This window comes from Epinephelus lanceolatus, chromosome 23 (assembly GCF_041903045.1).
Source record: "Epinephelus lanceolatus isolate andai-2023 chromosome 23, ASM4190304v1, whole genome shotgun sequence".
Lineage (NCBI taxonomy): Eukaryota > Metazoa > Chordata > Actinopteri > Perciformes > Serranidae > Epinephelus > Epinephelus lanceolatus.
The window spans coordinates 29,849,902-29,868,645 of record NC_135756.1 but is presented as its reverse complement, the minus strand read 5'-3'; the positions used below and the strand labels follow the sequence as shown (position 1 = coordinate 29,868,645).

The 18,744-nt window shown below is 44.6% G+C and overlaps 1 protein-coding gene across 2 annotated transcripts in view; it reads left to right on the top strand.

Annotated features, from left to right (window-relative positions):
* LOC117249594 (NXPE family member 3-like) overlaps window positions 1–18,744 on the top strand; it is an 86,366-nt gene that overhangs the window by 25,625 nt on the left and 41,997 nt on the right. Inside the window, exons 3-4 of one of the 2 annotated variants that reach the window (XM_078165118.1) lie at window positions 8,076–8,537; window positions 16,272–16,567. The exons of the other annotated variant lie outside the window; for it this stretch is intronic. Coding sequence (XP_078021244.1) covers window positions 8,076–8,537; window positions 16,272–16,567 — 758 coding nt within the window. The remainder of the gene's footprint in view (window positions 1–8,075; window positions 8,538–16,271; window positions 16,568–18,744) is intronic. 2 annotated transcript variants of the gene reach the window in all.

Here is an 18,744-nt window from a genome sequence, read left to right as displayed (position 1 = left end):
TCCGCTTCGGAAAAATTATTTTTTCTTTCTCTCTCTGTCTTTCTTTGCACCATGACTGACAGGTCGACTGGATGCATCTACACCTCCTTATATGGTGGTCATTGGCTATTCATTGGCGGGGATTTATGCTAATTGCTGATTACCGGGAGCGCGCTGTCACTTTATGATGGATTTGCATTCATGATCATACACACGTGTTTACGATCAAATCTGAGTTTCCCGCAGCGTTCCTGAATCCAGTGTAGGTTTTTAGTAGCGTAGGCTTTTCAAATCTACACACAGATTTACTCACTTTTCATGAATGAGACCCAGTGTGTGTAACCTACAACAACAATTCCGTGACGCCCCCACAATAGTTCTGGGCGATCTTAATACATGCAACCTGGAGAAGACCTTACCAGGTTTTCAACAGGTTGTAAAATGTGGAACAAGGAAGAATAATATACTGGACAAATGTTACATAAACATCAGTAATGCCTACCAATCCAGAAACAAACCACCTATCTCAAACTCTGACCACAATGTGGCGCATCTCATCCCCACCTACCGGACCAAATTAAAAAGCAGTAAACCTCTGAATAAGGTGGTAAGGCACTGGACACAGGACAACAAAGAGGCGCTGGGAGCCTGCTTTGACTGCACTGACTGCAAGGAGCTGAGGGAGAGCACATTGGACTCAGCATGCTCAGTCACAACCGACCACATCAACTTCTGTGTTGAGTCTATCATCCCAACAAAAACAATCAAAGTGTACCCCAACAACAAATCTTACATAACCAAAGACATTAAACAAGAAATGAATCAGAGGAAAATAGCCTTCAAAAATAAGGGCAAATCTGAGCTGCTAAAGAGGGGCAAGGAGGTGAGAGACAAAATCAGAAGGGCAAAGGTCACTCACAGGAGACACCTAGAGGAGTCTTTTAAGGCAGACAACCCCAGGGAAATGTGGGAAACTATGAAAACCATGGCAGGTATGCCCATCAAACAACACAAGCTGATGGCAACAACCAATGAGTCGGCCTCTACTGTAGAGCTGAACACTAAAGCAGGACACAATAAAATTTATTGTGTCCTGCTTGTGGATGGATGACAGATTGTGAGCTGGAGAAGCAAGACAATTTTCTGTGCAAACAGACAATAAAGTATTATCTTATCTTATCTTATCTTATCTCTTAGCTTCAGTAGTGTGGAATAAACTGTGGCATTGTTAGACCTGGGTGTCCTGAATGTTTTATGAACTTTACCGGACTTCTTTAGGGACTTACTGCTCAGAGGGAACTCCCCTCTGGCAGCAGTACAGCATCTCTCCCTCTCCTCTCTGGCCATGGCGTCAAGTGATTTTTTCATAAACTTTTGGTAATGTAAACCTACGTGACGCTCGTGGCTCAACAAAAAAACTACACAGGTGAATGTGTAATAGTTATGTTAGCATAACAGCCTGTCACAGGTTACAGCATGATGATAAGAGGAGAAATGGCAGAGCATAAAGGTCCAGGTGGGAAAAAAACAACTCAGTCATTTAAGATTTTGCTAAAGGAGAAGGAAAATTGCCTGTTAATATTGTATTCGTATTGTATACAGAATCTGAATCCCACCCTGAGTTACTGTTGTTGTTTACAAACTAAAATATACATTTTCTCCGTGGATCAATAACCAACAACAGAGTAAGGGCCACAGGGTAAGTTGGGAAAGGCAGAAGTTCCTGCAGCTAACAGATCAACAGTTCTTATTAACTCCTAGTTGTTTGTAGGCTTATCTCTACGACTGTGTTGAGTATTCTGTCTGTGTTCTTCCTCATTTCATGTTCATTCATGTTTAAAGCTATAGTGCGTAACTTCTACAGGTCTGTAAATGTCCGTTTCACCGAAGCCACTACTAGAGGAGTTGACACAATGCTGATTAAGCTGATCAGCTCCTCTAACATCTCGCGGTATTTTTCAATATATATCATTTTTAGTTTGCGTGTCGACCGGCGACATTCCCGCGCTGGCGCACAGGAAATACTTCCTCACAACAAGAAGGGAGGGGGAGAAAGAGCGGAGAGTGTCATAGCAAGAGGTAGAGCGCAGGTAGAAAGAGAAAGCAACATGGTGGAGAAGCGGCCGAGACACGGTTCAGAAGTGGATCCTACCACAAAGAAAAAACCTGGACGTTCGGCTGAAGGTCTATTAGCAAAGAAGGAAAGTGACCGACGGAGAAGGAAAACAAGGATTTGTATTGGCGTCGCTTTTCCTCGGTGGAGAGCCCTGAAGGAAGAAATTGGGCTGAGAACAGACACGGATGTTGCCTTGCTGCTGTTGGATAAGTAAGTGACTTGGTTTATAATTATGAGTAGTATGTGTTGCTGTTACATGTACTGGACCTAGTACTTTATTATTTTCTTGGAAATGGTGCTATGAATGTAATGTAATGTTAGCAGCCTGGTGTTCGCCACGTTGTGTAGCATTGTGTACACGGTGTGAAGCAAGTGTTACTCTGTTTACACGGTGTGTGGTGACTGGGGAGTGTTACTCTGTGTACGGTGTGTGGCGAGTGTTACTCTGTGTACATGGAAGTGCCGCCGGCTTATTAGTTGTAATCATAATCAGAATCAGAAATACTTTATTGATCCCCGAGGGGAAATTATTTATGTTACAGGTGCTCCTTGCAAGAGAGGAAAGATACGTGAAAATATAAGAGACTTAAACAATAGTATTTACAAATATATAGTTAAATAAACAGGAATTACTAACAAACATAAACGTAAATAAATATATATATATATATATATATATATATATATATATATACATATAGTAAATCGAACAAGATTATTTACACAAACAGAATATATATAGTCAGGGTGAAATGGGGTTATTGCACAAGTTACATTGGATTATTGCAGTGTGTGTGTGAAAAAGTCTCAGGGCCATTCAGAGGGAGGAGTTGTACAGTTTGATGGCCACAGGCAGGAATGATTTCCTGTGGCGCTCAGTGGTACATCTTGGTGGTATGAGTCTCCCACTGAAAGTACTCTTGTGCCTGACCAGCACATGGTGGAGTGGGTGTGAGACATTGTCCAAGATGGTTTGTAGCTTAGACAGCATCCTCCTCTCTGACACCACCATCAGAGAGTCACACTCCGTTCCCACAACTCACTGGCCTTGCGGATCAGTTTGTGTTGAGTCTGTTGGCGTCTGCCACCCTCAGCTTGCTGCCCCAGCACACAACAGCATAGAGGATAGCACTGGCCACCACAGACTCAGAGAAAATCCTGAGCATAGTCCGGCAGATGTTGAAGGACCTCAATCGCCTCAGAAAATAGAGACGGCTCTGGCCCTTACTGTAGAGAGCGTTAGTGTTCTAAGCCCAGTCCAGTTTATTGTCAATGTGTACCCCCAGGTACTTATAGTCCTCCATAATGTCCACACTGACCCCTTGGATGGAAACAGGGGTCACCGGTGTCTTGGTCCTCCTCAGATCCACAGCCAGTTCCTTTGTCTTTGCCACGTTGAGCTGCAGATGGTTCTGCTCACACCATGTGACAAAGTTATCCACAACAGCCCTGTACCCATCCTCATCACCCTTGGTGATACATCCAACTATAGCAGAGTCATCAGAAAACTTCTGAAGATGGCAGGTCTCAGTGCAATAGCTGAAGTCCGTGGTGTAGAGGGTGAAGAGGAAGGGGAGAGGACAGTCCCCTGCGGGGCCCCGGTATTGCTGACCACTCTGTCTGACACACAGCGTTGCAAGCGCACATACTGTGGTCTGCCAGTCAAATAGTCTACAATCCAGGACACCAGGGGGGCATCCACCTGCATTGCTGTCAGCTTGTCACCCAGTAGAGCTGGACGGATGGTGTTGAACACACTAGAGAAGTCAAAAAACATGACCCTCACAGTGCTCGCTGGCTTATCCAAATGGGTGTAGACATGGTTGAGCAGGTAGATGATGGCGTTCTCAACTCCAAGTCGGGGCTGATAGGCGAACTGGAGGGGGTCCAAAAGTGGCTTGACCATGGGCCGGAGCTGCTCCAAAACGAGTCTCTCCAGGGTCTTCATGATGTGGGAGGTCAATGCCATGGGTCTGTAGTCCTTGGAGCCACTGGGATGCGACGTCTTTGGCACAGGAACGAGGCAGGATGTCTTCCACAGCAAGGAGACCCTCTGGAGACTCAGGTGGTAGTGTCAAATCTGTTCATTGGCCTTGTCCATGCTGCCTTCAATTACTCTGTGGTTGTTGGTCCTGAAGCCAGTGATGGTCCTCATTCCACTCCAGACCCCTCTCATGTTGTTCTGCTGGAGTTTCCTCTTCAGCTTCCTCCTGTACCTCTCCTTAGCCTCCCTTATCTTCATCTTGAGCTCCCCCTGTATTGTTCTCACCTCTTCCCTGTTACCAGCTCTGAAGGCCCTCTTCTTTGAGTTGAGGATGGCTTCGATGCACCTTTGTTACCCACAGTTTGTCATTTGGATAACAATGGACAGTCCTGGCTGGGACAGTGGAGTCCACACAGAAGCTGATGTAGTCCGTGATGCATTCTGTGAGCCCGTCGATGTCCTCGCCATGTGGCTCACAGAGTGCCTGCCAGTCTGTCACACTAAAACAGCCCTGCAGCGTCTCACAAGCCTCCTCTGACCATCTCCTCACTGTCCTCATGGTTGCAGGCTGGCTCTTGACTAGTGGTACATAGCAGGGGTTGAGGTGCACCAGGTTGTGGTCTAACCTACCCAGAGGGGGGAGGGGGAGCAGCTGTATGCATCTTTGGCGTTTGCATACAGCAAGTCCAGTGTTCTCTCCTTTCTGGTAGGACAGCTCACATACTGTGTAAATGTGGGCAATGTTGTTGCCATGGTGACGTGGTTGAAGTCACCCGAGATAGCTATGAAGGCACTCGGGTGTTTAGTCTGCAGGCGGACTATGGCGGAGTGAATGACGTCACATGCCAATGTTGGGTTGGCAGAGGGGGGGTATGTAAACAGTTATAATAATGGAATGCGAAAACTCCCTGGGCAAATAATACGGCCTGAGTTCAACAGCAAACAGTTCAATGTCCGGGCAACAGATACATTCCTTAATAGAAATATGGTCAGGACTGCACCAGTGGTTATTTATTAGAACAGCAAGCCCCCCTTACCGCTCTCGGTGCAGTCCCGGTCGGCCCAAACAGTCTGAAAGCCGCTGATGGAGACGTTGTTGTCAGTAATGTCCTGGTGAAGCCATGTCTCAGTGAAGCACATAAGACTACATACCCGGTACTCCTTCTGACTCCTGGCGACTGCTGTCAGCTCGTCCATCTTATTTGCCAGCGACCTCACGTTGTCCATGACGAGAGAGGGGAGACACGGCTTATATCTTCTCTTCTCCATAAGCCTTCGTTGTCTCAACCCTGCTTTTTTTCTGTCGCTGTTTACTTCCTCCAGTAATATTTGTAATAATGTAATATATAATAACGCATTAGATTCACTCCTCATGTGTCATGTCTGGTTTTTCTTCCTGTTTTTGTGTGTTTTCTGCCTTTGTCTTCGTCAGTGACAAATTACTTTCACTCACCTGTTCTTACTTCCCCAATCAGTGCCTTTCCCTCATTTACCCAATTACACACCTGCCCTGTGTAAGCCTCATTTGTCCTTGCCTGCTCCTGAGTTTTTTCCCAGCCAATCAGCTCTCTGCCTGTTCTTCCTTCCTGCCTCATCACCTTATTCCCCTCACCTGAGCTCCTCCGCCCTTTTCCTCCACCTGCACCTCATCCATGATAATAATTTATTTGAGGAATTTCAGTCAGGATTTAGAGTGCATCATAGCACTGAGACAGCACTAGTTAAAAATACAAATGACCTTCTGATTGCTTCAGACAAAGGACTTGTCTCTGTACTTGTTTTATTAGATCCTAGTGTGGCGTTTGACACAATTGACCATCAAATTCTACTGCAGAGACTGGATCACTTAATTGGCCTAAAAGGTTCTGCGCTAAGCTGGTTTAAATCTTATTTATCTGATCGTTTTCAGTTTGTTGACGTTCATAATGAATCATCCTTACGTACCAAAGTTTGTTTTGGAGTTCCGCAAGGTTCTGTGCTCAGACCAATCCTATTTACTCTATATATGCTTCCTTTAGGTAACATCATTAGAAATCACTCTATAAATTTCCATTGTTATGCGGATGATACTCAGTTGTATTTATCGATGAAGCCAGAAGAAAGTAATCAATTAACTAAACTCCATAACTGCCTTAAAGACATAAAAACTTGGATGAGCACCAATTTCCTGATGTTAAATTCAGACAAAACTGAAGTTATTGTTCTTGGCCCCAAACAACTCAGAGACTCTTTATCTGATGACGTAGTTTCTCTAGATGGCATTGCTCTGGCCTCTAGCACTACCGTAAGAAACCTCGGAGTAATATTTGATCAAGATTTGTCTTTTAATTCTCATTTAAAACAAACCTCACGGACTGCATTTTTTCATCTGTGTAATATTGCGAAAATTAGGCCTATCCTGACCCGAAAAGATGCAGAAAAATTGGTCCACGCTTTTGTTACCTCTAGGCTGGATTACTGTAACTCTCTATTATCAGGTAGCTCTAGTAAGTCCTTAAAAACTCTCCAGCTAATTCAGAATGCAGCAGCACGTGTACTAACAGGAACTAAGAAACGAGATCATATTTCTCCTGTTTTAGCTTCTCTGCACTGGCTCCCTGTAAAATCTAGAATTGAATTTAAAATCCTACTGTTAACTTATAAAACTCTAAATGGTCAAGCTCCGTCATATCTTAGAGAGCTCATAGTGCCATATTATCCCACCAGAACACTGCGCTCTGAGATCGCAGGGTTACTCGTGGTCCCTAAAGTCTCCAAAAGTAGATCAGGAGCCAGAGCCTTCAGCTATCAGGCTCCTCTCCTGTGGAATCATCTTCCTGTTATGGTCCGGGAGGCAGACACCGTCTCCACATGTAAGACTAGACTTAAGACTTTCCTCTTTGATAAAGCTTATAGTTAGGGCTGGCTCAGGCTTGCCCTGTACCAGCCCCTAGTTAGGCTGACTTAGGCCTAGTCTGCCGGAGGACCCCCCTATAATACACTGGGCACCTTCTCTCCTTCTCTCTCTCTCTCTCTCTCTCTCTCTCGTATTCTATTACTGCACCTTGCTAACTCGGCCATTCTGGATGTCACTAACTCAGCTTCTTCTCCGGAGCCTTTGTGCTCCACTGTCTCTCAGATTAACTCATATCGCAGCGGTGCCTGGACAGCGTGACGTGTGTGGTTGTGCTGCTGCCATGGTCCTGCCAGATGCCTCCTGCTGCTGCTGCCATCATTAGTCATTAGTCATACGTCTACTGTTATTATACACATATGACTATTGTCACACATGTATACTGCCAGATATTAATACATACTTTCAACATATTGTACCACAGTAGCCACAACTATAACTATAATATTATTACTTTCAATAATGTTGTTGTAAGCTACTGTCATTACCTGCATCTCTCTCTCTCTCTCTCTCTCTCTCTCTCTCTCTCATTGTGTCATACGGATTACTGTTAATTTATTATGTTGATCTGTTTGGTACGACATCTATTGCACGTCTGTCCGTCCTGGAAGAGGGATCCCTCCTCAGTTGCTCTTCCTGAGGTTTCTACTGTTTTTTTCCCCCCGTTAAAGGGTTTTTTTGGGGTAGTTTTTCCTTATCCGCTGCGAGGGTCATAAGGACAGAGGGATGTCGTATGCTGTAAAGCCCTGTGAGGCAAATTGTGATTTGTGATATTGGGCTTTATAAATAAAATTGAATTGAAAATTGAATTGAATCCCCTCATCAGACTAGTTTGTACAGTATTTAAGTCCAGGATTACAGTTCAGTCTTTATTGGGTCCTTGATTTGGTTGTGTGATGTTCAGCTGCAGTTTCCCTGGAATAAAGTGATCTCATTAAGCTCCTGTGGCTGGCCATCACCTGTGTTTGGGTTCACCTGCTCCATGAAAATTATATTTCAGTCATTTTGAGCTATGGCATTCTTGACCCTTTTCCCTTTTTAGTAAATTTGTTTTCCGTGTACTTATTTCATGCATATTTGTCACTATTTCTCTCTTTACCCAGTTTTGGCAAAACTGCGAGTTTCAGCAAAAAGTGAACTCCACCGTCATCGTCCAGAGAGTTACCACTCACCCTGACATGCGTCACGACTCCTGCATCTTCCAGCCACTGTCCCCCAATGACTCTTTGGAGGAACACCTCTTACTAGACTCCATAACTTGGCCTGAAACTCCACTTTTGCCAGCTCCTCTTTCCCCAGAGAACTCCAGTGATCCAGCTCACAGCACCTTCACCATTCTCCCAAGGAGGGGAGGAGGACAGTGGCAAGTAGGGGATCAGCTGGAGGTTATGATAAAAATGTTTGACTTCCATGGTCGTCCCAAGAAGTATGGGGGCGACTTCTTACTTGCCCGGCTCCACAACCTGGAGCTTGGTGCAGGTGTAGCTGGGCAAGTGTTGGATCATCTCAATGGGAGCTACTCTGCTGTATTCTCTCTACTCTGGGAAGGAGATGCGCAGATTGAGGTAATACTAAAAACTATCATGTTGAATGTTGTTTGTACAACAGGCGTGTAATCTATCTTCTACGGTGGCCTTGAGGGTCAAAATGCAACAACATTTCAGAAAACCATTACAGCATTTTCACAAAACAAAACAAATTTTAAGAAAACAAAACAACATTGCTGAATACACTTCAACACTACAGAAAACAAGACAACACTTCAGAAAACACTACAACATTTGGCGAGACTGAGACTGGAAAAGGTAGGTACTATTTGAGAATGACTCCTTGACCCTGATTGGATACACCCTCTGTCAGTCTGTTTTATTTCCAGTGGACTGGATGCCTTGCAGAACATTGCTGCCTGTCACAGGTCGGGACAGGGGCGTAGCCATCATTTCAGAAGTGAGGGGGGACATACTGTTCAGAGGTCTATTGAGTGATGTATCATCCTCTTGCATTCAATTGCACCTCTCCTTAGTGGCTAAAGAAGTTCTTTAAAATTATATACTATCAATATCTAAAGTTTTAGATGAGTTGACACAGAATGACCCTCGAGCATCTACAGGGTAAGTAGCCAGATAATTAAGTGCCAAATACCTGCCTGATTTCTCCCTGTCCCTCTTTATCTATTGCAATAATATAGATAATAAATGTGCAAAGTGGGCCGTCGGTGCCTTAGTGGCAGAGCAGGCGCCCCATGTACAAGGCTGTTGCCGCAGCGGCCCGGGTTCGAATCTAGCCTGTGGCCCTTTGCTGCATGTCATCCCCCTCCCTCAAACCTCAACCTCAAAGTCACTTTTATGCTATAGATATTTTCTTTCAGCCAGTTATATTCTCTTTTCACCTGTGAAGACCCTGCATGATCATCCTTGCTGGCCTCTGGTCCACTGTCTCCACCCTGAGCCTGCTCTTTATATTGTGGCAGTAAAGACTAAAAAAATATGTGCAAAGCAATAGTGAGCACAAGTTCTGCGCAGAAATTAAGGAGGAGTGGGTTTATCACTAGCATTAAACTAGCTAGCAAGCGATTTAACATAGGTAACAATAACATTAGTATTCTTGTTAACTAGCTTAACTTAATTTATTGGCATCTATTAATTAGTCATCATTTAGCAAACATTATCTACATGCAACAGCATCACTCAACTTACACAGTTTGTTTGGAAGAAACTGCAAGGTTTTTTTGCGTCTTGCTGGCTGGTTTGCTTAACATAGTTAACACAGTTAACACACAGCAGCACTGCCCAGCAGCACACGTCTCGTCTGTGTGTTTGATTCAGATCACAACACGACAGCATATGTATGCTGCCTGGCGCCATCTACTCGTGGTGCGTTTAAAGACCGCTCAGAAAAACATGTTAGTACATGTTAAAAATGAATTGGTTAACGGTTGTAAAAAGTGCGGGGGACAGAGGACACAGATACGGGAAGTGTGGGGGACATGTCCCACGTGTACCCACGTCCGCTACGCCCATGGGTCGGGAGTAAGATAAACATTAATCTTATTTATTTCTAACAGGAAATTGTCGTCTAGAAGTCTGCAGTCTGCATAGCTGATACCCACGGTATCTCTCTGCCAGACTCCCGGTCTGTTAGACTGCTATTGCTGTGAAAAGAGTTGATGGCACCTGAGGGTCCATCTCCAAAGCTGCTGTTTGCTCTCCTTCCAGCTAAGTAGTCTCATGGGCGGGAGTGAGGTGGAGGGACCACAGGGTGCAGTATGCTCCATCCAGAATATGACTAACATCACAGTGGCTTGATAAACAGCAATATGGAGCACTGAATTTGATGAATTTACAAATTATTATGGATGTCACTACTTCATGTCCCACCCTATGATATTCCATAAAAAAACAGACAAAAGTCCACACCCCCATGTCCAGAAGTATGCGGATGCTACATGTGAAAGGAGGGAGGAAATGGTGGTGGGACAAAATGTTATTAATTATACTCCGACAGAAATGAAACCATTTTAGATCTTTGGTGAATTAAATTCAGCAAAGCATTTGAATGGCATAGGAGCTGTGACATTTAGTGTTTCTGTCAAAGGAGTTTGGCGACTCTGGACGGGGGCAGCAGCAAACTGTATTTTAGCCACATATAGCCATATTTAGAATATTTTCCCCGCTTCACCTTGCTGTCAGACAGCCCTTTACAATGAGAAACTGATATTGTTATGTTCTGCACTTGTCAAAGCCACCAGACTTTATTGGCAGATATAGTAATTGTGTTATTGTGTGACTTTGGAAACTGACCCAACTGTACCCATTCTCTTGACTGCCTGTCCGAACTGGGAGCGTAAGATCGATACCATATACTTTTTCTGCACTGTTCTAGTCCTGCTCTGTGAAGAACTTTGGGCTGCATAATTGTATTAAAGGTGCTATATAAATAACATTTGATTTGATTTGATTTGATTTTTATTATGTTGCTGAATTTGTTGCTAGTTGCTTTTTAGAAATGAAGTCACTAAATTTAGCCAAAAAGTCGCCAAGTTGGCAAAACTGTTTAGGATTACATAAAATATAATTTTATCTTATGCTCCCGACCTACAAGGCCTCAATTACACTGCAAGCAATGTGTTCGGGAAACAGTCGCGAAGCAGCAGCACACGTGTATTCACACCAAAACAGAACAGATGCATAGCGCATCGGCCACTGCTGTCCCGTCAAAATACAAACCACACCTGAACAGTTGGTGGCAGTAGTGCACCGTGTTTGCAAATCTCCAATAAACCCCAAAGAAGAAGAAGGGAGTTCGTACCCAAAGCCTAGGTTGGACAGGTTTGCTCTACAACATGAAACATGTGGCTGTCAGGTCTCGTTTGGTCAAGGGGGAGATGTCTACGGTGGCCAAGAGAGGTCACAACACACGCAAATGAGGTTGCTGTTTACGAGAGAGGTCACAACACATGCAGACTCATGTTTGCATGTGTTGTGACCGCTCTCATTTGATTTGATTTGATTTTGCTGAAGGCCTAAGAGACGCAAACTCATGTTTGCGTGTGTTATGACCTTTCTCGTAAACGGCAACCATTTGCAAGCGCTACTCAAACGCATCACTTGTGGTGTAAATGAGGCCTAAATGCCCTGACACACCAAGCCGACGGATGGCCTTCGGTCAAACTCGGGCGGTCGATGAGCATCTGTCACCCTAGGTTTTGCAGTGTGTCCCACACCATCGGCACTTCGGCGTGGGCCGCTTTTCGGCCGATTGAGCATGCTGAATCAGTGGCGGAGCTTGTCGGTGAGAGAGATCACTCTGATTGGCTGTTCAGGTTTTATTTTCTCGCCCCTGTAGCGAGTGAATCTGCCTGTAGTGAAACCGGGGCTAACCGGTGCTTCCTCCTCAGGCTCCACTTCACTCAGTTGCCCGACAGACCTGCTGCTTCTTCCCACTTTAACCTGAATAACAAACCAGGGCTAGCTGTGAGGCTAGCAGAGCGTTAGCCGCAGCATGACCGGAGGGAAGCACAGTCAGTTAGCCTCTGCTAGCTTCCCAGCTAGCACCAGCTCTCCGTTTGGATCCAACCGGAGCATCGAGCCCCGGTTTGTTATTCTTGTTAAAGTGAGAAGAAGCAGCGGGTTCAGAATCAGAATCAGAATCAGAAATACTTTATTGATCCCCGAGGGGAAATTATTTATGTTACAGGTGCTCCTTGCAAGAGAGGAAAGATACATGAAAATATAAGAAATTTAAACAATAGTATTAACAAATATATAGTTAAATAAACAGGAATTATTAACAAACATAAACGTAAATAAATAAATATATACATACATATATATATATATATATTGTAAACAAAATTTACACAAACAGAATATATACAGTCAGGGTGAATGGGGTTATTGCACAAGTTAAATTAAATTATTACAGTGTGTGAAAGTCTCAGGGCCACTCAGAGGGAGGAGTTGTACAGTTTGATGGCCACAGGCAGGAATGATTTCCTGTGGCGCTCAGTGGTACATCTTGGTGGTATGAGTCTCCCACTGAAAGTACTCTTGTGCCTGACCAGCACATGGTGGAGTGGGTGTGAGACATTGTCCAAGACAGTTCGTAGCTTAGACAGCATCCTCCTCTCTGACACCACCAATCAGAGAGTCACACTCCGTTCCCACAACATCACTGGCCTTGCGGATCAGTTTGTTGAGTCTGTTGGCGTCCGCCACCCTCAGCTTGCTGCCCCAGCACACAACAGCATAGAGGATAGCACTGGCCACCACAGACTCATAGAAAATCCTGAGCATAGTCCGGCAGATGTTGAAGGACCTCAGTCGCCTCAGAAAATAGAGACGGCTCTGGCCCTTCCTGTAGAGAGCGTTAGTGTTCTTAACCCAGTCCAGTTTACTGTCAATGTGTACCCCCAGGTACTTATAGTCCTCTACAATGTCCACACTGACCCCTTGGATGGAAACAGGGGTCACCGATGTCTTGGTCCTCCTCAGATCCACAGCCAGTTCCTTTGTCTTTGCCACGTTGAGCTGCAGATGGTTCTGCTCACACCATGTGACAAAGTTATCCACAACAGCCCTGTACTCATCCTCATCACCCTTGGTGATACATCCAACTATAGCAGAGTCATCAGAAAACTTCTGAAGATGGCAGGTCTCAGTGCAATAGCTGAAGTCCGTGGTGTAGAGGGTGAAGAGGAAGGGAGAGAGGACAGTCCCCTGCGGGGCCCCGGTATTGCTGACCACTCTGTCTGACACACAGCGTTGCAAGCGCACATACTGTGGTCTGCCAGTCAAGTAGTCTACAATCCAGGACACCAGGGGGGCATCCACCTGCATTGCTGTCAGCTTGTCACCCAGTAGAGCTGGACGGATGGTGTTGAATGCACTAGAGAAGTCAAAAAACATGACCCTCACAGTGCTCGCCGGCTTATCCAAATGGGCGTAGACGCGGTTGAGCAGGTAGATGATGGCGTTCTCAACTCCAAGTCAGGGCTGATAGGCGAACTGGAGGGGGTCCAAAAGTGGCTTGACCATGGGCCGGAGCTGCTCCAAGACGAGTCTCTCCAGGGTCTTCATGATGTGGGAGGTCAATGCCACAGGTCTGTAGTCCTTGGAGCCACTGGGACGTGGCACAGGAACGAGGCAGGATGTCTTCCACAGCAAGGGGACCCTCTGGAGACTCAGGCTCATGTTGAAGACATGCTGAAGTACTCCACATAGCTGGGGGGCACAGGCTTTGAGCACCCTGGGGCTGACACCATCAGGGCCTGCAGCCTTATTTGAGTGGAGTCTCATCAGCTGTCTTCTCACATGGTCAGCAGTGAAGCACATTGTGGAGGTGACGACACGTGGGGGAGGGGTTTAGTCCTCATGATGGAGAGAGCAGTCAGTCTGACCATGGGGGGATGAGGTGTGAGGAGGAGGAGGAGGAGGGGGGGTCAAGCAGGAGGGTGTTGAGGTGTGAGAGGGAGGAGTGGGGGAGGAGGGCAGAGTGGGAGATGGTTGACCAAGACAGACAGCAGAAGAGTCAGGGGGGGGGATGGGCAGGGCCAGCAGTGTCAAATCTTTTAAAAAACAGATTCAGTTCATTGGCCCTGTCCATGCTGCCTTCAACTCCTCTGTGGTTGTTGGTCCTGAAGCCAGTGATGGTCCTCATTCCACTCCAGACCTCTCTCACGTAGTTCTGCTGGAGTTTCCTCTCCAGCTTCCTCCTGTACCTCTCCTTAGCCTCCCTGATCTTCATCTTCAGCTCCCCCTGTATTGTTCTCACCTCTTCCCTGTTACCAGCTCTGAAGGCCCTCTTCTTTGCATTGAGGATGGCTTTGATGTCCTTTGTTACCCACGGTTTGTTATTTGGATAACAATGGACAGTCCTGGCTGGGACAGTGGAGTCCACACAGAAACTGATGTAGTCCGTGATGCATTCTGTGAGCCCGTCGATGTCCTCCCCATGTGGCTCACAGAGTGCCTGCCAGTCTGTCACCCCAAAACAGCCCTGCAGTGTCTCATAAGTCTCCTCCGACCATCTCCTCACTGTCCTCATGGTCGCAGGCTGGCTCTTGACTAGTGGTACATAGCAGGGGTTGAGGTGCACCAGGTTGTGGTCTGACCTACCCAGAGGGGGGAGGGGGGAGCAGCTGTATGCATCTTTGGCGTTTGCATACAGCAAGTACAGTGTTCTCTCCTCTCTGGTAGGGCAGCTCACATACTGTGTGAATGTGGGCAATGTTGTTGCCATGGTGACATGGTTAAAGGGTTCGACGGGCAGCTGAGTGAATTGGAGCCTGCGGAGGAAACCATCTGGATGTAATAGTCCGTGGAAGTGCTCCGGTGCTCGGCTGCACAGATAGGAAACCCCTCAGCTGATGTACCACTCTCTCTCACTCCGCTACTTTGTTTATCTCATGCATTCCTCAGACTTCCGGCTTCCCTTTTTGCATTTTTTCCTCTTACGCAGGTGCAGAACATACCTGCTACTTGGCCGTTGGATGTAGTCTTTGTAGTGTGTTCAAATGCAACTGACACAAGGCGACCTGAGGCGATGTAGATGACACAACAGTTGGCTTTCGTCGCCGCTAGTTCTTTGATGTTGGTTTGGTGTGTCAGCACCTCAAGAGACAACAATGTGCTGCAAGGCATCCAGTCCACTGGAAATCATACAGAAGAAGAAGTACTTATATTTGTCACAGACTAACAGACAGTGTATCCAATCAGCCTCAAGGAATCCTTGTCCAATAACTACCTTTTCGGTTTGAGTCTCACCAAATGTTTCGTTTTCCTAATTACTGTATTGTTTTCTGAATTGTTGTACTGTTTTGTAAAATGTTGTTGTGTTTTCCAAAATGTCTTGTTGTCTTAAATTTTGTCCTGTTTTGTGAAAATGTTGTTTTGTACTGAGAAATGTAGTTGTGTTTTGACCCTCAGGGCCATTGTCATGTTCTATTTGATTGTTTACTAAACTCCGTCCCCTGAAGTTACTGTTGCTCTGCCTGTCAACTTTTGATGGCAGATTCAGCCCTCACATTTTAACATTTTAGAAACAATGGGACTTTTTCATTTTATACAAAAGCTGGACCTAAGCTGATTGTAAATCTTCTCAGCTTAAAATTTTCCCTAGCAAAAAAAAAAAAAAAAAAAAAAAAATCAGCTGTAAAACAAGTTTTAAACATGCACTTGATAGCTACATATATGATATTGGGATAAAACAGTGAGGCATCCTCACCACTTGATGAGCAATAGCAAAGACATGGAAATAAAGTAACAGGTTTGTTCTTGTATTGCAGTCCTAGTCTTAGGGGTATGATAGGGAAATATAAGATCGGAGTGTATCATACTAACATAACCCTGTTTGGGTAATGTGTATGGTGTACGTGTTGTCTGAATAACTAGATAAAATCCAATTGAACAGAACAGGACAGGGCTTCTAACATCACTAACTAAAAATAGCAATTATATCAGAGCAGGCAACCACTTAATTATAATAATTAATTTCTTACACTTTTCCCTATTATGGTTTTAGACAAGACGACCTTCTCTAAACGCTTTAAATGCAGAGTATTTCTCTTACTATTCACACCACTTCAAGTATGGAGAAATGCAAAGCTTGACAGATCTGAAATTCCTAGTTACAGTTGCCAGGTTATGATTGGACAGTCACTATTTGGGGGAGTGGTTTAGTGAATTTAGACAGTTTTTGAGAGATTGTCATTTTTGAATGGTTTTGATTTTATTTGTCTTTATTAATATGACTCAACATGACTTGGACTTGGTGAAAACTCTGGTTTTTTATCCAATCAGGTGACGCTGGTTCATCCTGGTGAGGCTATCCCAGTGCTGAAAAGGCTGAACAAAGAACATCCTGACAGAATTTACTTCCACAGCCTGTTCCGCTCAGGCTCACTCTCTGAAACTGCTGTCTGTAACGTCTGCCTACGTCCAACCCACCAGCTGCTGTGCAACTACACTGACCCCCGTTCAGGCGAGCCTTGGTTCTGCTACAAGCCAAAGAACCTGAGCTGTGATGCCAGGATTGACCATGCTGGGAGACAAAAAGGTGGATTCATCACAGCCAATGAGGGGAAGCTATTTCGAAGGTAAGGGAACAGAGACAGGACTGGCATTTTGTATACCTTCTATTAACATTCATCCAGTGCTACCTTTGTAACCAACCCAACTGCCAGAAAAAAATGTTGGTTTTGTGTTCCCGCTAACCACTGATACACCATATTTTGTTGAAGCAAAAAAGTCAAGGTCCCGAGCCGTGCCAGAAAGCTCGCGACCTCGCTCTTCTCTTCTCAAACGGACTTTCTTTGTCTTCCATTAGATATCAAAAACTCAAATACTCAGAGGTCAAAAAAATCACTGGAGACACGTAGAATCAGATGCAACTGAGTTTAATGTGCTCGCAGGCAACAAACACATCACAACTCAATGAGTCAAGCACCGGAGCAAGACTGAAATTTCTTTGTTTGCACATTCGTATTTATTGTGAAGATTTTCTGCAGAGTCATCTCTTTCATAATCCTTCCCACTTGGCTCTGATTGTAACGATATCCCACTTCTGCTGAGTTTACACTTTTTTTCCTTTCATCCTACCACCATAACGGTGTCATATTTCTGCTGAGCCTTCACTTTTTCTCCTTTCATCCTAAACCCCACCTCTTTACTCGTACTCGCAATGTTTTTCCTAGACAATCTAAGACTGCCTCCTCTTACTAGGGTCATTCTCAGGACAAGCTGTAATTCCCCTAACTTTCCACCAGTGTTTCTGAGCCCATCCTCATGCTATTTTTAGAAATGATGCCTAGGTACTTCTCCACCACAATGCTTAAATGCTCAGTGAGTGTGTGTCATAGGAATACATGAAATAATAAACCAGTGTGTGATTTGTCAGTGCACAGAGTAAATTGCTTCAACACATATCTTTTAAAAGTCAACTAAAAGGTACAGTATATGTCTTCAGTAAATCAGTACATTACACTACAATTTGCATGTTATCATGTAGCAAATATGTCAAAGACCACGTTTTGGCTTAAAATACCTGGTTTGTGGGGCACTATCCAGGCAAGAAAACTGTGATTTCTTGGCAAGAAACAATCACTTTTCGTGTTTAAAGAACCGCTGGAAACAGCAATGGGTCGCCACCATGGATGTATAAAGAGACCTTGATACAGCATTGGCAGCAAGGCCCCAGTTATTCATATGAATATTGCTCAGAAAATGGTTCATCTGCCACGTATAAAATTACCTGGATGACAGGCACTGCTTCTCCCTTGTGTGATCCATGGCGCAGACACAGTAGACATCTCCACTGGCTGAGCTGGCTACTCCAGGTTTTGTACTCTGTTAACTTGAACGGGGATAAAATAATTCAAAAGTCTCTTCTAGACTTTCTAATTGTTATTTAATGTTAGTGAAATGAGTCATTTGTGACATTCAAAAAAATGTGTCCACTGATTTACAGAGATCTTTTTCTCATTGTAAGTCAATGAGAAAAAGTATTTTTGGGTCAAAGGGCATCATGTGACAGACCTAGAAGTTGAAGTTCCACTGATTGGCCACCACGAAAATTGGCTAGGTGCCCGCTCACTGCAGAACACCCAACTTTGGTGCCAAAAAAGTTGGGACTCTGTGTAAAATGTATATAAAATCAGAATGCAATGATTTCCAAATCCTTTTTGACATAAATTTAATTGAATACACCCTAAAGGTATACAGATATTTCTACAGTCTACAAAATATTAAACGTTCAAACTCATAAACTTTTTAATAAAAACATAAATACTCATTCTGAATTTGATGCCTACAACACATTCCAAAAACCTTGGGACAGAGGCATGTTTATCACTATGTTACATCCCCTTTATTTAACAACACTTTGTAAGTGTTAGGGAACTGAGGACACTAAAGGCCAAAACACACTGGTCGCCGCTCCTGGACGCACTACCCAGCGGCACTTCACGCCACTGTCCTATTTCCAGCCTTGTTGCCTCAGGAATTAAACACATTTTTCTCCCACACGCTCTCTGCTTGTACATACCAGCTCCTGTAGCAGCCCTGTTACTCTGTTCCTGTAGCAGCTCGACTCTTCTCCTTACCATTGATGCAAAGATAACTCTGTCATAGCTCAGGACATTGGCTCTTCAGATGAAAAATAAAGTTTCTTAATGGGCTGTCCACACATGATTTTTAAGCTAATGCAGAGGTGGAGGAATTATAGATCTTTCCATAAAAGTAGTAAAACCTTTGCATGGTCATCTGTTGACAAGCT